General features: G+C 47.6%; 1 protein-coding gene across 1 annotated transcript; it reads left to right on the top strand.

Moving 5' to 3' along the window:
* The first annotated feature begins 6,916 nt into the window (after nucleotides 1-6,916).
* LOC102142413 (putative speedy protein E7) lies at nucleotides 6,917-15,704 on the top strand. The gene is made up of 7 exons (XM_045387829.3): nucleotides 6,917-7,125; nucleotides 8,098-8,316; nucleotides 9,278-9,336; nucleotides 10,553-10,638; nucleotides 13,008-13,251; nucleotides 13,371-13,474; nucleotides 14,325-15,704. Exons 1-6 carry the CDS (start codon nucleotides 6,990-6,992, stop codon nucleotides 13,452-13,454), a joined length of 828 nt encoding a protein of 275 aa, XP_045243764.1. The 5' UTR covers nucleotides 6,917-6,989; the 3' UTR covers nucleotides 13,455-13,474; nucleotides 14,325-15,704.
* The last annotated feature ends 6,977 nt before the right edge of the window (nucleotides 15,705-22,681 follow it).

Genomic DNA, 22,681 nt, shown 5'->3' with positions numbered 1-22,681 from the left:
AGGCGGAGGTTGCAGTGAGCCGAGATCATGCCACTGCACTCCAGCCTGGCGACGGAGCGAGACTCCATAGCTTTTCTAGATCACACAGCGAATGCCTAAAAACTGTAGAGAAATCAGGAAATACACACACAAATCGAACGAAGAAAAGAGATGCCTGTGATCTTACCTTCCCCAAGAAGATTATGTTTAGGGTTAGGTTATGTTGACCAAAAAGAGTCGAAGTCTGTAAAGAGTTTTATTCTGGGCCTGTTTGAGAGACCATGGCTGGTGACACAGCCTCAGGGGGTCCGCAAAACGTGAGCCCAAAGTGGTTGGGTTACAGCTTGGTTTTATACATCTCAGGGAGACAGCAGTTACAGGCAAAGACATCAATCAGTGCATGGGAGGTATACATTGGGTCAGCCAGGAAAAGGTTTCAGGTCACTAGTAGATTCAAAGATTGGCAGTTGGTTCAGATTTAAGCATTGGCTGAACAGCTGGAAGACTACATAAAGAAATGGGCCATTGCGATGGCTCATACCTGTAATCCCAGCACTTTGGAAGGGGGAGCTGGGAGGATCCCTTGAGGCCAGGAATTCAAGGACAGCTTGGGCAACACAGCGAGACCCCCACCTCTACAAAAAAAAAAAAAAATATCCAGGTGTGGTGGTGCCTGCCTGTAGTCCCAGCTACTCAGGAGGCTGAGATGGGAGGATCGCTTGAGCCTGGGAAGTTGAGGCTACAGTGAGCCATGATGGTGCCACTGCACTCCAGCTTGGGCAACAGAGAACAAAAGAAAGAAAGAAACAGAAAAAGAGAGAGGGGAAGAAAGAAGGGAAAGAAAGAAAAGGAAGGAAGGAAGGAAAAGAAAGAGGGAGGGAAAGAAAAGAAAAGCATGAGTTAAGATAATCAGGATTGTGGAAACCAAGGTTCTTGTTATGTAGGTGAAGCCTCAGAACAGGCTTCAGAGAGAATAGATGATAAATATCTCTTATTGGATCTTAAAAGGTGTCAGACTCTCCAGAAAAGTGTAAGAGAAGGAGATTCTCTACAGAATGCAAATTTCCCCCAAAGAGATGGCTTTGCAGGACTATCTTAAAGTGTGTCAAAGAAAATATATTATAGGGTAAAATACTATGATTTCCTTCAGGGACTGCTATCTGTCATGTGGTGCTATATCAGAGTCTGTTGGAGTTGGGTATCTTACTGATACAAAAAGCCTGTTTTGTCAGTCTTATGACCTGTATTCTAATGCTAATGTTGGTCAGCTGTGCCTAAACTCTGACGGGAGGAGAGTATGACAAGTTATGTCCGATCCCCTCCTTCCCGTCATGACCTGAATTAGTTTTTCATGTTTATTTTGGATCCTGTTGGCCAACAGGGGAGTCCATTCAGTCTGTTGTGGGGGCTTAGAATTTTATTTTTGGTTTACAATTAAAATGTCAATTTTCAAACATGGGATCATAAGGACAATGTTTCATCACAATTTTTTGGTGAAATCTAACAGTATTCTTGCCCAGTTGTTTCATAAAAACTGGTAAGGAAAAGACTAAAAATAAATTCTTCTGAGGCCAGGCGCAGTGGCTCACACCTGTAATCCCAGAACGTTGGGAGGTCGAGGTGGGTGGATCATGAGGTCAGGAGATCAAGACCATCCTGGCCAACATGGTGAAACCCCAATTCTACTAAAACACAAAAAATCAGCTGGGTGTGGTGGTGCACCCCTGTAGTCCCAGCTACTTGGGAGGCTGAGGCAGGGGAATCACTTGAACCTGGGAAGTGGAGATTGCAGTAAGTGGAGATCACGCCACTACACTCCAGCCTGGCAACAGAGCAAGGCTCCATCTCAAAATAAAAATAAATAAATAAATAAATAAAATAAATAATTCTGTTAACCTAGAATATTCTCTCCACAAATTCAGAAAATAAAACAATTTTATTACTGAATAAGCGTTAAACCAGACTGTGATGCCCATCACAGGTGATCCATTAATGAGATGCAAAGAGAAATACAGCCTTTTTTTTTTTTTTTTTTTTTAAGACAGAGTCTTACTCTGTCGCCCAGGCTGGAGTGCAGTGGTGCGATCTCAGCTCACTGTAACCTCTGCCTCCCCCGTTTAAGCGATTCTCCTGCCTCAGCCTCCCAAGTAACTGGGACTATAGGCATGTGCCACCACACCTGGCTAATTTTTTTGTATTTTTAGTAGAGACGGGGTCTCGTCATGTTAGCTAGGATCGCCTCGAAATCCTGACCTTGTAATTCGCCTGCCTAGGCCTCCCAAAGTGCTAGGATTATAGGCGTGAGCCATGGCGTCTGGCCAAAGCCTCCTTTTTATATAGCCTGGCAGATACAATCCATTGCATACATGCTCTCAAGATAAACAGTAACTCATCCTCATGTAAAAGGACTTGCTATGCGTTTTTTTTTTTTTTGTTTTTTTTTTTTTTTTTTTTTGAGACAGGGTCTCATTCTGTCATCCAGGCTGGAGTGTACTGGTATGATCTTGGCTCACTGTAACCTCCATCTCCTAGGTTCAGGTGATTCTCATGCCTATGCCTCCCGAGTAGCTGGAATTACAGACATGTGCCATCATGCCCAGCTAATATTGGTATTTTAGTAGAGACAGAGTTTCACCATATTGGCCAGGCCGGACTCAAACTCCTTCTTTCGATTTCTGTGTGGCATCAAGTGATCCGCCCGTCTCAGCCTCCCCCAGAGTACTGGGATTACAGGTGTGAGCCACCGCGCCTGGCCTGCTATGCAGTCTTAAACACTCATCCTAAATCCACCTGGAAATCAAGGTGGCCATCCATGCTAGTTAATTACCTGTATCCGATGAAAAAATAAAACTTCTCATATCTCCTTGACGAGCAGGTAGTAACAGCTCAAGGTGCCTAGGCTAAAATCGCTAGGCAACAGGAAGATAGGGACACTACCTTCCTTGAGGTTTACATTTCAAAGACAAGACTCTCAGGCTCTTAAGAAAAAAATTCCTGGGTTGTGATCCAGAGTGGTGGCTCATGCCTGTAATCCCAGCACTTTGGGAGGCCAAGGCCGTTGGATCGCCTGAAGTCAGGAGTTCAAGACCAGCCAGACCAACAAGGTGAAACCCCGTCTCTACTAAAAATACGAAAATTAGCCAGGCATGGTGGCAGGCGCCTGTAGTCTCAGCTACTCAGGAGGTTGAGATGGGAGAAATGCTTGAACCCGGGAAGGGGAGGTTGTAGTGAGCCAAGACCACACCACTGCACTCCAGCCTAAGTGACAGAGCAAGATTCTGTCTCCAACAACAACAAAAAATTCCTGGGTTGTAATCTTGGCAAGAAGTTCGTTTACATTTTTAAAAGATTTAGATACATATCAAAGGCACAAAATAAGTTATTTATATTACAAGGTTTATCAAGGAAATACTGTTTAAAAGAGAGGAGAAAAGGTTAATTTACTTTTTGGTCAAATAAGATAAATTTAATTTTTTTTTTAGAAAATCCATACAGTGAGGGCTGGGCATGGCGGCTCACATCTGTAGTCCCAGCACTTTGGGAGGCCAAGGCAGGCGGATTGCTTGAGACCAGGAGTTCGAAACCAGCCTGGGCAACATGGCTACTACAAGTACAAAAATTAGCTGGGCATGGTGGTTTGTGCCTATTGTCCCAGCTGCTCTGGAGGTTGAGGCACGAGAACCGCTTGTGCGGTGGGAGGCAGAGGTTGCAGTGAGCTGAGATTGAGCCATTACAATCCACTCTGGACAAGAGCGAGACTCTGTCTCAAAAAATAAAAAACAAAAAAAAAAACCCAAAAAAACCCCAAAGAGCCTCTTTTCCATCTCCCCGCCACAGGGTTGTCTTCAGTAATTTCATTCGCTTTTTTCCTCAGGGTTTCCAGGGTTTCTGGGTCCCAGAAGGGGAAGTTCTCTTCAAGGTACAGAAACCATGACTCCGCAGAGAACCGCAGAGACGGCAGCATGACCAGAGCCCCGTCAGGTGCGGGGAGGCTGCTGGGCTGAGACTCGGGCTGAACTTCCGCTGCAGGTCGACTTATTCCCATCGGCACCAAAGCCGCTGGAGGGGGTCATCCAACAGCAAAGGAAGCGGGGGCGCGGCTTGGAGGCTGTTTCAGAAGGTCCCACTGAGCCGAGGACTCAAGGCCTGGCCACAGCCCTCCCAAGTGAGGCCCAAATCATATTTCACCACGCTCAGAAAACCTTGTCTGCTCATTTCAGTCCACAGCGGCTTTGCTTTATGATCTCTCTTGCACTGTCCAACCAAGAAAGTTCCAAACCTGAATGGATTCCAGTGAGGGAGTTAAATCAGGCCCCACCTCAGTTTCTGAACTACAATCAATAGGGCTGGGTCCCAGCATCTGCATCTTAATGTTCCTTCGTGTCATCCCGAAAGGCTGGTATTTGCAAAACCTTTTGGGGAGCGAAGGGTTTTTTAGAGACAGGCCTCACTCTGATGCCCAGCCTGGAATGCAGTGGTGGGATCACAGCTCACTGCAGCCTTGAACTCCTGGCCGCAACAAATCCTCCCACCTTGGCCAACCAAAGTGTTGGGATTACAGGAGTGACCACTGTGTCTGGCCAGGAAAGCCCTTCTGTTTCACTTGAATGATATTTCGGCAGCATACCTACAGCCATTGTTGTATGAAACTGCATCATTGCCGGAAAAGAAAAGGTCAGAGGTGGCTGTTTTGCTTTTTTTCTGAATGTATCAGACCGACCAAATCTGGGCTAGCCTTTTTTTTTTTTTTTTTTTTTTTTGAGATGGTGTCTCGCTCTGTCACTCAGGCTGGAATGCAGTGGCGTAATCTCGGCTCACTGCAACCTCTGCCTTCCAGGTTCAAGTGATTCTCCTGCCTCAGCCTCCCAAGTAGCTGGGATTACAGATGTGCACCCCAACACCCGGCTAATTTTTTCTGTATTTTTAGTAGAGACGGATTTCAACACGTTGGCCAGGCTGGTCTCGAACTTCTGACCTCTGGTGATCTGTCTGCCTCGGCTTCTTAAAGTGGTAGGATTACAGGCATGTGCCACCGTGCCTGGTTTGCCCATTTTTTGACAATGTGTCAACATCATGTAAGATGGGCACTGCCTCAGTGTAGTGTGTCTAGAAAAGGTGGCCAGAAGAGAGAGGAATATGCAAACCAGGCTTGAAGATGAGTTAAATCAGAGCTTTTCATTCCACAAAAGAGAAATTTTAATGGGGTCAGAACATTGATCTTCTAATCTTTGAAAGCCTTTTAACTAGGAGAGAGACAGCAAACTGTTTGTTGTAGAAAGACCCACCCAGCTCTGACGGTTTAAAGGGTCATGAATGCAAATTTGAACTCTAGAAAAGCAGAGCTTCCTAACGATGGGACTTCCACAGCCTGGGATCTGCTTCCTCCTTCAGTTTGTGCCTTTCCCATGAGCGAGAGACTCCCAGGAGAGCCGCAGCCCGCTAGGAAGCCGTGTGGGACTCACTCACAGCTTCTTTTTTTTCAGACGGAGTTTTGCTCTTGTTGCCCAGGCTGCAGTGCAATGGTGCGATCTTGACTCGCTGCAGCCTCCGCACCCCGAGTTCAAGTGATTCTCCAGCCCACCACTCCCAAGTAGCTGGGATACAGGCACCCGCCACCATGCCTGGCTAATTTTTTTGTATTTTTAGTAGAGATGGGGTTTCACCATGTTGGCCAGGCTAGTCTCAAACTCCTGACCTCAAGTGATCCACCCACTTGGGCTTCCCAAAGTGCTAGGATTACAGGCGTGAGCCACTGAGGCTGGCCAGGAACCCCCAGGTTTTTCGGATGGTCTCTGAATGTCATACAACTTTTATTTTTTATCAAAAAAATTTTTTTGACACAACATCTTGCTGTATTGCCCAGACTGGAGTGCGGTGGCCAGATCATAGCTTACTGCAGCTTCCAACTCCTGGGCTCAAGCCATCTTCCTGTCGCGTGAGTCTCCCAAGTAGCTGCAACATAGGTGCCAGCCACCACACCTGGCTAATTTTGTTTGGTTTTGTTTTTTTAGAGATGGGGTCTTGCTATGTTGCCTACACTGGTCTTGAACTGCTGGCCTCAGGCAATCTTCCTCCCTTGGCCACCCAAAGTGCTGGGATTACAAGCACGAGCCACTGCACACAGCTGAGATTTTTCGATTTAGTCTTTTTGTACATGTGATATTAATAGAATCCATAAATGGTAGGGAAATTTCTGAGTTTAGAGCAATACATATGATAGAAAATGTGATATATATGGACTAGAGTTGCTTAGCCGAACTGGAGGGGCTGGCTTTAGGTAATCCACGGACTCCCTGAAATTGGGGACACCAGTAGAAATATGTGTGAGCTCATGGGCAGATTCCTATGATTTTCAGGCCTCAAAATGTTTCCTCTTAGGGCAGAGGATGCGTGTACCCCCAGTACAGAATCTCGGACAGTGAATGTCAGTGAACATTCGGCAGAAAAGCTCTGCCAAATTGAGTGTTCTGATGTGACTTTTTCATCAAGTCAATGTTCCTGGGATCTCTTGTACATGATCATCTCACTCTTGTAAGGTTTCATTGTTTCTGCTTACCCTAGTTCTTTCCCACCCTGTTCTCTGAAATGGGCATGTACAGAGAAGAGGAGACCCCAACATGCTTCAGGCTTTGAGTGGAGAGAACACAGCCTCTGCTGGGACAGGGAACAAAGGGATACAGAGACCCTGAAGATGCTTTTGGACAGTGGTCTGAGGTCGGGACAGTGGCAGGAGATACCATTCACTCAGCATCTCCGGGACAAGAGATCAGCCTGGCAGTTACATGTGTTTTTCTTCAAACTGGTTGCCAGGTTGGAATGGCCAATGACATCAGAGATTCCAACCTTCCTGATTGGAGGACCGGACTCCGTGGGCGCCTGGGAGCTGAGGTGGACAACAGTATCTTCTCAGAGCTGTTCGCCACTCCTGACTTCTCCCAGCCTCGAGAATTCATAAAACACTTCTGGCTCCTAGCAGAGTCCAGAAAAAGGCCTTGGACAGAACAGAGACTATGTTCTGTGGGATGGAACAGATTTTGGGAAAGATCACGACCCTGCTGCCCGAGGATAAGGAGGAGAGCCCCCAGTCAAACACCTCGGGGTACTCCCTCCAGGAGGTGGTGGATGATGAAGTGTCGGGACCATCAGGTGAGGTGACTGGAGCAAGAAGAGGTGTGATAGGATTGACTAAGACGAAGAAAGGGGGCTGGGTGCAGTGGCTCACGCCTGTAACCCCAACACTTTGGGAGGCCGAGGCAGGCAGATCACCTGAGGTCAGGAGTTCAAGACCAGCCTGGCCAACATAGTGAAACCCCATCTCTACTAAAAGTACAAAAATTAGCTGGGCAGTAGTGGTGCGTGCCTATAATCCCAGCTACTCGGGAGGCTGAGACAGGAGAATCGCTTGCGCCTGGGAGGAAGAGGTCGCAGTGAGCCGAGATTGCGCTACTGCACTCCAGTCTGGGTGAGAGAGTGAGATGCTGTCTCAAAAAAAAGAAGGGTCAGAGGTCAGGAAGGAGAACCTGAGGAGGGTGTGTGGGAAGAATGGAGAAATTCAGGCCATGCAGTGGCTCACACCTGTAATCCCAGCACTTTGGGAGGCCAAGGCAGGCGGATCACTTGAGGCAAGGAGTTTGAGGTCAGCCTGGCCAATATGGTGAAACCCCATCTCTACTAAAAGTACAAAATTGAGCTGGGCATTATGGCAGGCACCTGTAATCCCAGCTACCAGAGAGGCTAAGGCAGGAGAATAACTGGAATCCGCGAGACAGATGTTGCAGTGAGCTGAGATTGCACCACTACACTCCATCCTGGGAGACAAAGTTAGATTCTGTCTGAAAACAAAACAAAACAACAAAACAAAACAAAAAAAAAGAGGGACTCAGAGAGCCAGGGACCAGGGAAGGACGTGAGGAAATGTTCTGAGGACAGAGAAACGGAAGAATGGGGAGGAGAAGGAGCAGCACATGGGGTTGACAGAGGAGAAAGTCAGAAAGATGGCTTGGAGAAGCCAGCAGTCTGCAAGGCTGGGGAGGATGGAGAGTGCTTTGGGGTTTGGGGTCGGGGTCTAAGGTGATCAATTGCAGAAGCATTACACGCTAGTCTGGTTTCTTTACTCAGCCCTTGGGGTAGATCCCAGCCCCTCATGTAGGTCCCTTTGCTGGAAAAGGAAGAGGGAGTGGTTGGATCAATCTGATGAGGAGCCAGAGAAGGAGCTCTCCCCTGAACCTGAGGAGACCTGGGTGGCGGAGACGCTGTGTGGCCTCAAGATGAAGCTGAAGCGACGGCGAGTGTCGCTCGTGCTCCCTGAACACCACGAGGCCTTCAACAGGCTGCTTGGTAGGAGGACACCCCAGAGAGCACCTCCAATCCTGTTCTTTCTAAAAAGAGGAAATTTCCAATAACCACACTTTTCCAATGGGAAAAATATGCCCCCAGTGGGTGAGCTCTCCATGTGGGAGGACTCTGAAGTGATCACTAATGAGGGACGCTTAGGAGACGATAGAGGATTAGGCTAGACTTGATAAAGATGGGCGCTTGGGATAAGAAAGCTTGGTTTTGGGCCAGGTGCGGCGGCTCATGCCTGAGATCCCAGCACGTTGGGAGGCTGAGGCAAGAGGACTGCTTGAACTCACGACTTTCAGTCTGCAGTGAGCTATGACTGCACCACTGCACTCCAGCCTGGGTGACAGAGCAAAACCCTGTCTCAAAAAAAAAACCAAGGCTGGGCATGGTAGCTCATGACCCGAGATCGCGCCATTGCATTCCAGCCTAGCTCACAGAGAGAGACTGTGTCTCAAAACAAATAAATAAATAAAAATAAAAATCAAATAAAGAAAAACAAAATCAATAAACAAAGACAGCGGTTTCAGCTGTGCCCTCTGAAACTTAATGTCTCTTACTAACTTTTCTAAACCTAAGTGTCTCCATCCATAGTGGGGGATACCAAGGCCATGGTCACACCCTGATGTGACTGTCTCATGAGGAAATGATGGGAATTCCTTTATGACTCTGCAGCGGTCCCTCCGGGTCTGCTGGGAGGGTGTCCTGGCTTATTCCCAGCCCTACATCCTGTAGATTCTCACACCCAGGGCCTCCTTCGGCCTCTTCCCAGGGGAGTCTCAGAGCAGGAGCCTCTCTCCCTTGCCCAGTGAAAGTCATTCTCCCCTCTCCCATCCCCCTCTCCCGTGGCCACAATCCTGAGACTTCCCCCCGGGAGGCACACTTCTCCTCGCTGCCCTGCTGCTCCCACGGAAACCCTGCCCTGCTTCTCACGCTGACATCTGCTCTCTAATCACAGAGGATCCTGTCATTAAAAGATTCCTGGCCTGGGACAAAGATCTGAGGATGTCGGACAAGGTAAGGTTGTTCTCCATGTAACTGTGCTCCTGTTCTAATGCACGGCTTGGGGGAGGGCACCGCTTCCAAACCCACAGTTCTCCCTCCACCACCTCCCAGCAGATGCTCCTTTTTTTTTTTTTTTTTTTTTTTTTGTGAGACAGAGTCTTGCTCTGTTGTCCAGGTTGGAGGGCAGTGTCTTGATCTTGACTCACTGTAGCCGACGCCTCCCAGGTTCAAGTGATTGTCCTGCCTCAGCCTCCAAGCAGCTGGGATTACAGACGTGAACCACCACGCCTGGCTAATTTTTGTGTTTTTAGTAGAGACGGGGTTTTGCCATGTTGGCCAGGTTGGTCCTGAACACCTGACCTCAGGTGATCCACCCACCTTGGCCTCCCAAAGTGCTGAGATTACAGACGTCAGCCACTGTGCCCGACCAGCTCCCACAGTCTTGAGTCTTGGCACTCAAATATTTTTTTTTTCTGAGAGTCTAGCTCTGCTCCCCAGGATGGAGTGCAGTGGCATGATCACAGCGCACTGAAGCCTCTAATTCCTGGGCTCAAGCAATCGTCTTTACTCAGTCTCCTGAGGAGCTGGGACTAGCACATGCCACCATGCTGAACGAATTTTTGAAATCTTTGTAGAAACAGGGTCTCTCTATGTTGCCCAGGTTGTTCTTGAACTGTTGGGCTCACGTGATCCTCCTGTCTCCACCTCTCAAAGTACCGGCATCACAGGCTTGAGCCGCCACTCCCGGCTGTTCTTGGTCTTTTTATGATTTGTCAGCATCTCTCTCAGGACTCTGCTGGTCTCTTGCCAAGTGAACGAATAGCCCGTCTCTCCTACGGGTCCTCTGGGATCTCAGCCCTGGGCCACAGTCTGGCCGCAGTCCTGGAGCTCCTGGCCCCTCTACTCTCAGCTCTTTGGGACACTTCTCTGCCTGGCACACACAAGACCCTCCTGACACCAGCCCACCTAGACACACCCCCTCCAAAGATCCCATCTGGAGTCCACCATCCTGGGAGCATCACCGAAAACCCTTCCTCCGGCTTCTCAGATTTGCATCCAACCTTCGAATATCCCTCCAACCCGCCATTTCCAAATAAGTACAGCTACCCCAACACTGAGGTCCCTTCTCTGAGGTGCAGCCCTTCCCCAGACCCTCATTCCCCCTCTCCACAATCTTCCTCTTCCAAGATGTGACCTCTCCCTCTCTGTGTTCCTTTCTCTCCATCAGTATCTCCTGGCTATGGTCATAGCATATTTTAGCCGGGCCGGCCTCTTCTCCTGGCAATACCAACGCATTCATTTCTTCCTGGCTCTGTGAGTGGTTTGCTTCCTCCTATCCATCAATATCCAATGCCCTGGGACAGCGGGGGAAGTGGGATTCCAGCCTTTCATTTATCCTTTCACCTATTTGTCCTCTTTACTCTGTGTACAAAAAAGACAGGATTATACTATCTTGTTCTTAGACTGTTGTTTCTAAAAAGAAACTCAGGCTGGGCGCGGTGGTTCATGCCTGTAATCCCAGCACTTTGGGAGGCCGAGGTAGGCGGGTCACCTGAGGTCAGGAGTTCGAGACCAGCCTGGCCAACATGGCCAAACCCTGTCTCTACTAAAAATAGAAAAATTAGCCAGGCACGGTGGTGTGCACCTGTAATTCCAGCTACTCAGGAGGCTGAGGTGGGAGAACTGCTTGAACTCAGGAGGGGGAGGCTGCAGTGAGCTAAGGTTGAGCCACTGCACTCCAGCCTGGGTGACAGAGTGAGACTTTTTCCCAAAAAAAAAAAAAAAAAAAAGCCAAAAAAAAAAAAAAAAAAAAAAACTCCAACACCGGTGTACAAATAAAAGAATAAAACAAAAGGAACCATAAACCACTCCTAAGGGGAGAAGAAAAGGGAAAAGGAGCAGAGAGGCGGACACAACACTTCCCCCAGCAAGCAGCCTTTCTGATTCTTCTCTCTCTCCTTCCCACATCAACCACAAACACCATCGACCTCCTCCGGGTTCCCATGATGGAGACCACAGTTCAGGTCCCCCCTGCATCACTCGAATCCACTGTCAAATGCTCCCTGACGGGGTCTCCTGGAGTCTCTCCCCAAGCCAGGGGGCTTCCTAGTGCAGCCTGAGCATCTTTCCAAAGCACAACGCCCTCACTGCCCACCTGAACAACTTCCTTAGCAGACGTCTTTCTTTTTTTCTGAGATGGAGTCTCACTCTGTCATCCAGGCTGGAGTGCAATGGCACAATCTTGGTACACTGCAAGCTCTGCCTCCTGGGTTCACACCATTCTCCTGCCTCAGCCTCCCGAGTAGCTGGGACTACAGGCGCCGCCACCACGCCCGGCTAATTTTTTTTTTTTGTATTTTTAGTAGAGACGGGGTTTCACTGTGTTAGCCAGGATGATCTCGATCTCCTGACCTTGTGATCCGCCTGCCTCGGCCTCCCAAAGTGCTGGGATTACAGGCATGAGCCACACCACTCGGCCTAGCTGATGTCTTTCTAAATCGAGGCCAGGGTCCACAGTGCCAATTCCACCCTCTCTACAATCTCTAGAACCACACTGGCTCGCCATCTTGGTGTTTCCTGGCTTGGCTTCACTGCTCCTTCCAAATGCCCTCCACTGACTTTGTGTTTGTGTTTTCTGTCTGGGTGTCCCGCACACATGTGGTTCTGAAGGGAAGGACACAGTCCTTGAAGTCAGTTCACCCCACAGCCTCTGTCATGCCTTCCCTCATCTTCCAACTTCGGCATGCCCGTAGCTCTCCAGTTACATCCTATGATAATGTGACATTGGGATTAGGTCATCTGCCCTGATTTCTCCCAGTCTCATTAGACTAGATGAATGTAGAAGGCAGGGTCCTGGCAAAATATCAATGTATCCAATTTCTTTTATTTTTTTGAGACAGAGTTGCCCTGTCCCACAAGCTGGAGTGCAGTGTTGATATCAAAGCTCAGTGCAGCCTCTATATCCTGGGCTCAAGGGATCCTCCCACCTTAGCCTCTTGATTAGCTCCGACTACAGGGCTGTGCCACCACACCTGGACATTTATTTATTTATTGAGACAGTGTTGCTGTGCCTCTCAGGCTGGAATGGAGTGGCCCAATCTCAGCTCACTGCAACCTCTGCCTCATGGGTTCACACAATTCTTATGCTTCAGCCTCTTGAGTAGCTAGGACTAACGGCTGTGCCACCACACCAGGTTGATTTTTGCATTTTTAGTAGAGATGGGGTTTCTCCATGTTGACCAGGCTGGTCTCGAACTCCTGGTCTCAAGCAATCTACCGGCTTGAGCCTTCCAAAGTGCTGGGATTACAGGCATGAGCCACCACGTCCGGCGTATATTTTATATTTTTAATAGAGACGAGGGTCTTGCTATGTTGCCCAGCCCCATCTCAAACTCCTGGCCTCAAGTGATCCTCCTGCTTCGGCCTCCCAGTGTGCTGGGATTCCAAGCGTAAGCCATCACTCTTGGTCACCAGTTGGGTTTTTGTCTCTATCCTGAAGGAGTGGGAGATGCCCTTCAGCAGGTCTCTGTCCAGCAGAGCCCTCTGAGGAAGGCGTGACTCTCTGCAGGGTGGGTGTCAGTCCTTAGCTGAGGACGGTCCCCTGCCCTCCTCTGGGAAGCTGACCTCAGCCAGAGGTCTCTCCTGGTGGTGCCCCTAAGCAGTAACCTGATTTCTGTCCCCAGCTACCTGGCCAATGACATGGAGGAGGACAGCGAGACCCCCAAACAAAACATCATCTACTTCCTGTACAGGAAGAACCGCTCTCAGATACCCTCGTTCCATAAGCGTCGGTTCCAGTTCTTCTATTCCATGCGCTCGGGGGCCGAGAAGAAACCCTCTCAGAAAGCCTTGTTCCATAAGCTTCGGTTCCAGTTCTTCCATTCCATGCACTGCAGGGCCTGGGTTTCCCTGGAGGAGTTGGAGGAGGTGGGTGGGGCATGGGGAGGTGAAGATGGGGGGGAATCGGGTGGGTTGGAGGCTGGATGAGGGGAGGGAGGGGTATCCTGGCGAGTCCCCATCTTCTCAAAGGGCATTTGTTTTTCCAGATCCAGGCTTACGACCCAGAGCACTGGGTGTGGGCGCGAGATCGTGCCACCTTTCCTAGAGCTCCAGGGACCATGGAGGCCTGAGGTCATCGGCCTGAGAGAAGGTACATCTGCGTCCTCCGGGGTAAAGAAAGAATATTGGGGTCTATTTCGGAAATCCGAGGAACCAATTGCTTGATCCAGCTTCAAGCCTGGGCAACATGGCAAGATTCCCTCTCACCAAAAATACAAAAATTAGCTAGGCATTGTGGGAGGCATCTCTACTCCCAACTACTCAGGAGGCTGAGGCGGGAGGATCGCTGGAGCCTGGGAGGTTGGGGCTGCAGGGAGCCCTGATCCTGCCGCAGCACTCCAGCTAGGGCAACAGAGTGAGACCCTGACTCAAAAATAATCACAAATACTGAGTTTGGGGAGCTTCATTATGATTGATGCACTTGAATTACCGATTTGGGTTGAGGGTTCAGTGGAGCTTTGGTTTACATCTTGTGCAGCTGACCACGTTGAGCAGAGCATGAGACTTCATCATGAGGAGGTAGGATGATGGATTAGGCTTCTAGACTCGTGGTTCGTGATGTTGTCACATTAGAAACGGATCTAGCATGGTTACAAGTTTAGCTCTGAAGTGACACAAAAGGCCCCAGCTGTGATGAGGTCCAAAGCCACATTCTCTGAGGGTGCCCTACTCCCTGGGCAGACCCACCCAAAGTCCTTGCTATAAAGCAGATCACTGGGGCTGACCTTGGGTGTACTGAGTTTTGGAGTCAGGGTCACCAAAGTGCAAGTATCACAGTTGAACACAATGGTTCAGAAGCAGGGTATAGAATGAAAGTCAGGAGATAAAATTGCATTTCCCAATTGCTCTGAACTCTAGTTAGACTTGACGTGGGACGTGAATAACCTTCCTGTCTAGAGAGCTGCCTCCCTGAAGTGTGACATCCTCTCTCTCACTTCCAGAACACCGGGCCCGGGGAGATGCGGATTTTCAGCAGAAAGTTTATTCCAATGCTAATGGCAGACACCAGGAAGGAGGAGAGCAGCCATTTGTGCAGATCATCTACAAGAACCTGGACTGTTCTAGATGGAGCTGAACACAGTGATCATGTTGTCCTCTAAGGACTGGGGGGCTACTTCTAGGAATCCATAGAGAACAGTGAGAAACCAGGGGTGTTTCTGGTTCCACCCCTTCCTGCAGCACCACCTCCCTTTTGATATTGCTGAATTTCAACCTCCCTGGGGCCAAACCTGGAGGTCCTGTTTCCTATGGACTTGGTTGCCACAGTCCAGGAGCATTTGAAGGCACATGGCAGATACTCAGATTGGCACGGAATTCTTTGTGAAATATGAGTGCCATAGACCGTAACAGATAGCTTCATTCACACTATGCATTTTATTGGTTTGTCTGGAAAATGTGGGCCATTGAATTATTAATAGGTTTGTTTTAAATAGTTTGGAAATTGTTGTACTTTTGAAAACATGCTGTTCCTGTAGAGTTTTTTGATGAGAGTTATAGCTGTTATATATACATAAAGATAATTTTCTTTTCATTTTTAAGACAGAATTCTTTTTATCCTAAATCTTTTATCTTTAAGTTGTTTTCTGTATTATTATATGCACCTCTGAAGCGAGTACACTTTTTATCTATGATACTTACATAATAATCTCTTCTATTTATAGCTATTGGTAGTTCCCCTAAGTTTTCATCATAGACATTTTTATTTGCTGTTTAGGTTTGTGACTGAATTGTGAGAATTCAAGTTGTGATTTTTAACATGTCTTAGATATATATACTAACATGTCTAATATATACTATATATTTTATTGGTTTATTTTGAAAAAGATGGGCATAGAATTATTACTACATTTATTTTAAATATTTTGTAAATACTGGTATTTTTGAATAGAAGCTGTTTCTATAAAGTTGTGTGATGGGTGTTATAACTGTTATACACACATAAATATCATTTTGTTTTCCTTTTTAAGAGAGGATTCTTTTTATCCTAAATCGTTTACCTTTCAATCTTTTTATCTATTATTACATGTGCTGCTGAAGGGAGCACACTTTTTATCTGTGATACTTGGTTAATGTATGTATTACATTTATAGCTATGCGGTAGTTCCCCTAAATTATTGTAAAAATAAATTTTTATTTGATATTTAGTGTACGTTTGAAATGTGAGAATTCAGATGTAATTTTTTACCTTGTATTGGCATGTTTGTATGTTACTTTAAAGAGGATGTGTGTTCTAAAGGAGGACATGGGCCGTGCGTTTTCAAGAGAACAGTGCAGTGCGTCTCTTGGGGAAACGTAATAAAGATGAACTTTTCTCACCTTCACAGCAAGTGTGATCATATTGGTCTGGATTGATTATTTGCTGTCGAGTGACATTTTTCCTTAATGGGGTTGGTGGTTATTTGAACATATTAATTAGCTCTGGAAGATAATCCTGTACTGTTTTTTACGTAGAATAAAACACAAGGCTGGGTGCAGTGCTCACACCTTCAATTCCAGCAGTTTTGGAGGTCATGGCGGGAGAATCACTTGAGGCCAGGAGTTTGAGGCCAGCCTCAGCAACATAGCATTTACATCTATTTTTAATTTTTAGTTTAAAAAAAAAAACAATAGAAGAGAAGGCTGATCTCAAGCTACAGGGTTTGTTTGTTTTGGATACAGACTCTTGCTCTGTCTCCCAGGTTGGAGTGCAGTGGCACAACCTTGGCTCCCTGTGACTTTCACCTCCAGGTTCAAGCCAATTCTCCTGCCTCAGCCTCCCAAGTAGCTGGGACTACAGGCACCCGCCTGTACGTCTGACTAACTTTTGTAAAAATAGTAAAGACAAGGTTTCAGCATGTTGGCCAGGCTGGTCTCCAACTCCTGACCTCAAGTGATCCACCCACCTCGGCCTCCCAAAGTGCTGGGATTACAGGTATGAGCTATTGCGCCTAGACTCCAAGCTAGAGTTTTAAAGCAGGAAATGAGAGAAATATATTGAGAGAAAAACCAGGTGGTAAGAAAACTCTAAAGGTGGCCAGGCATGGTGGCTCATGCCTGTGATCCCAGCAAGAGTTCAAGACCAGCCTGGCCAACATGGTGAAACCCTGTCTCTACTAAAAATACAAAAATTAGGCAGGCGTGGTGGTGCACGCCTGTAATCGGAGCTATTTGGGAGGCTGAGGCAGGAGAATCACCAGCAGAGATTGTGTCTCCCCACCCCCTCTCAAAAAAAAAAAAAAAAAGTTCCTGCAACAGTTAAAGCTGTTAAAGACAGGCAGTCTGCCATGCAATTCTTTGCAATTTTTCTTTTTTCTTTTTGGAGTTGGGGTCTTGTCCTGTCACCCAGACTGGGGTGCAGTGCTGCGGTCATAGCTCACTGTGGCCTCAGACTCAAGCTCAAGCCATCCTCTTACCTTGCCTCCCAAAGTGCTGGGATTATAAGCATGAGCCACTGCACCTGGCCTGTGTGATGCAATTCTGATGTCAACTCCCTGATGTTACATCAAATGCCACAGGTTAAGGCCACAAGCCCCCACTAGACTGCCCTCGCTTTAGATGTAAGCCGCAAGCTTGGGTGTCCTCAGACCACATGTACTTCTCACCAACTGCCTGCAAATCTGGAGGTTCCCACGGTGCCCTCAGGTTTGATAATTCACTATAACAACTCACAGAACTCAGAAAAGCAGTTTCTTTTTTTTTTTTTTTTTTTTGAGATGGAGTCTTGCTCTGTCACTGGGGTGCAGTGGCCACCACGCTTGGCTAATTTTGTATTTGTATTAGAGACGGGATTTTGCCATGTTGGCCAGGCTGGTCTTGAACTCCTGACCTCAGGTGATCTGCCCACCCTGGCCTCCCAAGGTGCTAGGATTACAGGCATAGCCACCATACCCAGCCGACTTCTAGAATTTCAATAACAGAGATGTGGTTCAAGAAGACAAGGCCTTGACTGTTTCTACAGACTGACAAGACGTAATCTCTGTGGTCCATGCCCATGGTGCGATCTGGAAAATGGGGCCTTCTAAATGCCAACAACAAGGAAATCAAATGTGCAACAAACAGAAATACTAACATTGATGTGAGCCATGGAGAGGCCTAAACAGATTACTGCAGTCAGTCCATTTCCAAGGTCATCAAAGGGGTAACTCTAAAATAACAAATTTCAGACACCATGGCCCCAAATAGCTGCACGGGGTGGGGAAGTCCTCCACATGCCTCTGCTTCCTTCAGTACCTCTTTATGAACTAAGCCAAAGTACTTCCCTGGGAAATTTCCTCTTCTCTTTTCTTTTTTTTGAGATGGAGTCTTGCTCTGTCACCCAGGCTAGAGTGCAGTGGTGCAATCTCAGCTCACTGCAACCTCTCCCTCCCAGGTATTAGCAGTTCTCCCGCATCAGACTTCTAAGTAGCTGAGATTACAGGTGCGTGCCACCATGCCCAGCTAATATTTGTATTTTTAGTAGAGACAGGGTTTCACCATCTAGGCCAGGCTGGTCTTGAATTCCTGACCTCGTGATCCACCCACCTTGGCCTCCCAAAGCGCTGGGATTACAAGAGTGAGCCACCGCACCCAGACTTCTTTTATTATTTTGTTGAGGTGAAGTTTCTGTCTTGTTGCCCAGGCTGGAGTGCAATGACGCAATCTCGGCTCACTGCCACCTCCTCCTCCCAGGTTCAAGTGATTATCCTGCCTCAGCCTCCTGAGTAGCTGGGATTACAGGCACCCACCACCAAACCCAGCTAACTTTTTGTATTTTTAGTAGAGATGGGATGTGGCCAGGATGGTCTTGAACCCCTGACCTCTCATGATCCACCCGAATTGGTCTCCCAAAATGCCGGGATTACAGGTGTGAGTCATTGCGCCCAGCCCCTCCCATACCTCTTTTGGCCAAGGCAGTACAATTCAGAAGAATCTTGCCAGGGAAGACTGGTAAATGGACGTCAACGTGATGCCTATGGCTCCTAGTGGATTTAGATACCTCCTGGTGCTCACTGATACCTTTACCAGTTACACGGGGGCTTTTCCATGCCAGACTGAAAATGCAGGAGATCACTGATCAACCTTCAACTATTCACTAACAGAACACTGAGGGGACTGTGTGGTCCCCAATACCTCCTATTGCACTTAGATAAACACTTCCTGGGAAATAGAGATGAATAGAAAGGAAATACTCAAACAAGTAGAGATGGCTGTATTCCCTCAATCAGAAGGGTCCATTAGTCTGTTTTCATACTGTTATAAAGAACTACCGGAAACTGGGTAATTTATGAAGAAAAGAGGTTTAATTGACTCACAGTTCTGCAGGCTGTACAGGAAGGATGGCTAGGGAGGCCTCAGGAAACTGACAATCATGGCAGAAGGCGAAGGGGAAGCAGGCACGTCTGGCCATGGTGGAGCAGGAGAGACAGAGAGAGTGAAGAGGGAGGTACTGCATGCTTTTAAACAACCAAATCCCATGAGCCCTCACTCACTATCATGAGAACAGCAAGCGGGGAAGTCGGCCCCCATAAGGCAATCACCTTCCACCAAGTTTCTCCCTCAACACTGGGAATTACAATTTGACATGCGATTTGGGTGGGGATACATAGCTGAACCATATCAACGGTAGTTCAACCACGAGATTGATTGACTGAGATGGAGTCCCACTCTGTTACCTAGGCTGGAGTGCAGTGGCACAATCTTGGCTCACTGCAACCTCTGCCTCCCAGGTTTAAGCAATTCTCCTGCCTCGGCCTCCCGAGTAGCTGGGACTACAGCATACGCTACCATGCCTGGCTAATTTTTGTATTTTTAGTAGAGACGGGGCTTCACCAAGTTTGCCAGGCTGGTCTTGAACTCCTGACCTCATGATCAGCCTGTCTTGGCTTTTCTTTTGCTGGAATTACAGGCATGAGCCACTGCACCCGGCCAACCACTGAGATTTAGAAGGCAGTCGAGTCCACTATACCACACCTCACCTGGTTTCTTCCTCTGATGGGGCCCCTCGTGGCCACTGTTCTGTTACTTTTCGGTCCTATTTATTTAAATGGATGGTGAGCTGTCTGCCCTCCAGGCTCCAACACTTCCATCTTCAGCTTGTATTACAACAATACCAGCCCTTCAAGCTACTCCAGGTGACCCCAGAACTCATTTGAACTCAGAAGCTCAAGAGTTTCATTCCTCTCACTTTCCTCTCACTTTAGGGGACTCAGTGCCCCTGGTCAGCATGAAGTCAGTACGGAAACATGACCTCCATCCCTAATCCCTCAACAATGAAGAGTGGAAGGTGTAGGCAAGAGGGTGGGGGCACGGTTTGTAAATCTGTAACTGCATCAGACCAAATCTAGTTCAACTTTTTTTTTTTTTTGACGGAGTTCGCTCTCGTCACTCAGGCTGGAGTGCAATGGCACAATCTCAGCTCACTGCAACCTCCACCTCCTAGGTTCAAGCGATTCTGCTGCCTCAGCCTCCGGAATAGCTGGGATTAGAAGGGTACTCACCATTTTGACCAGGCTGGTCTTGAACTCCTGACCTCAGGTGATCCACCTGCGTAGGCCTCCCAAAGTGCTGGAATTACAGGCATGAGTCACTGCACCTGGCTCAGTTCAACTTTTATGTAATGAAGTTGTCAGTTGCTTTTCAATTGCCATGGACCTGCAGGTTAAAGGTCATGTACCCTGTGCATTCTCAGGTTAACCAAGCATGCCACCACAGAGTGGAAACTAAGAGCTCAGCCTGAAGAGCTGGGACCGATTTAAGAACCGGACACCCCGTGGCAGGAGCCAGGATCCAATCAGATTGAGTTCTGGTGTCCCCCATGGCAGGATCCAGTCAGATCACACAGCCCAGCATGACTTTATTGCAAGATCCAATCAAATCACACCTCATTACCGTATGCTTATAAAACCTGACACAGCCCCCAGTTGTGTAAGGGAGATCTATTTCCATGTGTGGCGTGTGTGCATGTGATGTGTGTGCATGTGTGGTGTGAGCGCATGTGTGGTGTGAGCACGTGTGGTGTGAGTGCCTGTATGGTGTGTGCACATGTGTGGTGTGTGTGCAGGTGTGTGTGTGCATGTGTGGTGTGAGTGCACTGGTGTGTGTGCATGTGTGGTGTGTGTGCACGTGTGGTGTGAGTGCATGTGTGGTGTGTGTGCATGTGTGGTGTGAGTGCACTGGTGTGAGCGCATGTGTGGTGTGTGCATGTGTGGTGTGAGTGCATGTGTGGTGTGTGTGCATGTGTGGTGTGTGTGCATGTGTGGTGTGAGTGCATGTGTGGTGTGTGTGCATGTGTGGTATGTGTGGATGTGTGGTGTGTGTGCATGTGTGGTATGTGCACATGTGTGGTGTGAGTGCATTGGTGTGAGTGCATGTGTGGTGTGTGTGCATGTGTGGTGTGAGTGCATGTGTGCTGTGCATGTGTGCTGTACATGTGTGTGTGTGCATGTGTGGTGTGTGTGCATGTGTGGTGTGAGTGCATGGGTGGTGTGAGTGCATGTGTGGTGTGTGTGTATGTGTGGTGTGTGTGCATATGTGGTGTGAGTGCATGTGTGGTGTATGTGCACGTGATGGAGATGAAGGGGACTGGGTGGGTGAGTGGGGACAAGCTTTAAGGTTTTAAACTCAGGGCAGTTAGTAGTGTGAAAGAACATGTAATTCCTCCCACTTCTAGTAGGTACAATATACTCTGAGTTTCCTCTCAGGAGGTTGCTAGCTATGTGTATTCAGATGGAGGTTACGAACACAAAATCTAATTCAATCTTAAATATAATTGAGACATTGTAATTCTCACATAAACTTAAGAGTCTTGCTTAAAACGTCCTAATAGAAAACATGCTTGGCATTAGACAGTTCACAGCAATGACACTGATACAACTCTGCCACAGACAGACAATACAGATCACTGCCCTTGAGTGCAGTGACCTGTTCCCACATGATACAGTCAGTTCTTATGAGGAGAAACAGTTAAATAAATAACCTACTAGATGTGATGGAGATGCCACTATGATGCCCAGTTCTTTAAACAAAGAAGCGTCATCTGGACTTTGAAAATGGCAAAAGGTGTTTGGGGAGGGGGTAGCGGGGGTTATTTGAGCACAGGTGGTGAAAAGAGCAAGAAAAATATTGACACAGTGGAAAAGAAACTAAACACTTCCCACTTTACATTACAGTATCTGTCCTAAAGAAGATGATATAAAACAGGAATCCAGAGCTTTGTAACTGGAGTGCCACAAGTAGCTGCCATCTCAGTAACCATGTCAACCGTTACTCACAAAGTACTCATCCTCATTTGCTTATGAAAAGGAAAGCACTCAAATCCTTCTTATACATCAGCGGTCAGGTAAACAGCAGATATCTGGGCCATGAGGGCAGCCCATAATACCATAATATACATCTAAAAAAAATTTGCCTCCCTACCTTTCGGCAGCGAGGATTAGGACAGCTGAACCTCTTCACATCACTGTCCAACAGAGCAGGAAAGCTACAGGAGGGGCACCTACAGTCAGAACAGCAGAAGTGACATTACTTCAAACATTAAAGACTGACTTGGTTCCACCTCCATGTGGCTGTTCATATGAAGATGGAGTTTTGAGCTGGACATTCACATCCCCTTTATACTTGTTAGTTTTCCTGAAAACACAGATTGAGCCTCTTCTTTGTGCTGGCTCTTATCAGGAAACACAAACACCACCTGCGGTCCTGACTCAATATAAAACACTCAATAAACACATCTCAATCTCAATGAGAACTCCTTGCATATATCGATTTCCCTCCAGCCCAGGGCACCATGATTGTATCTATGGGCCAGAAGATTAAGGGGTGCCAAGACATGTAGACAGAAGTTTGAGCTGCAGGCCGGGCGCAGTGGCCCACACCTGTAGTCCCTGCACTTTGGGAGGCCATGGTGGGCGGATCACTTGAGGTCAGGAGTTTGAGACCAGCCTGGTCAACATGGCAAAACCCTGTCTCTATCAAAAAAACAAACAAACAAAAAAGTTGGACATGGTGGCGCACACCTGTAATCCAGGCTACTCGGGAGACTGAGGCATGAGAACTGCTTGAACTTGGGAGGCGGAGGTTGTAGTGAGCCGAGATTGCGCCACTGCACTCCAGCCTGGGTGACAGAGTGAAATTCCATCTCAAAAAAAAAAAAAAAAAAAAAAAAGAAAAAAATTTGAGCTGCAGAGTTTTCCATTAACAAAATTACTGGTTACTCAATGGTTTCAAGGTGTTAAAAAATAAAAATAAATAAATAAAATCATTGATAATCTTATTTCTCAGCAAGAAATGCCAAAAAACCTGGAAGACATACTCAATTTTCATCATCTGACGCAAGTGCCCA

This window comes from Macaca fascicularis, chromosome 3 (assembly GCF_037993035.2).
Source record: "Macaca fascicularis isolate 582-1 chromosome 3, T2T-MFA8v1.1".
Classification (NCBI taxonomy): Eukaryota; Metazoa; Chordata; class Mammalia; order Primates; family Cercopithecidae; genus Macaca; species Macaca fascicularis.
This window is presented reverse-complemented; position numbering and strand designations above follow the sequence as displayed.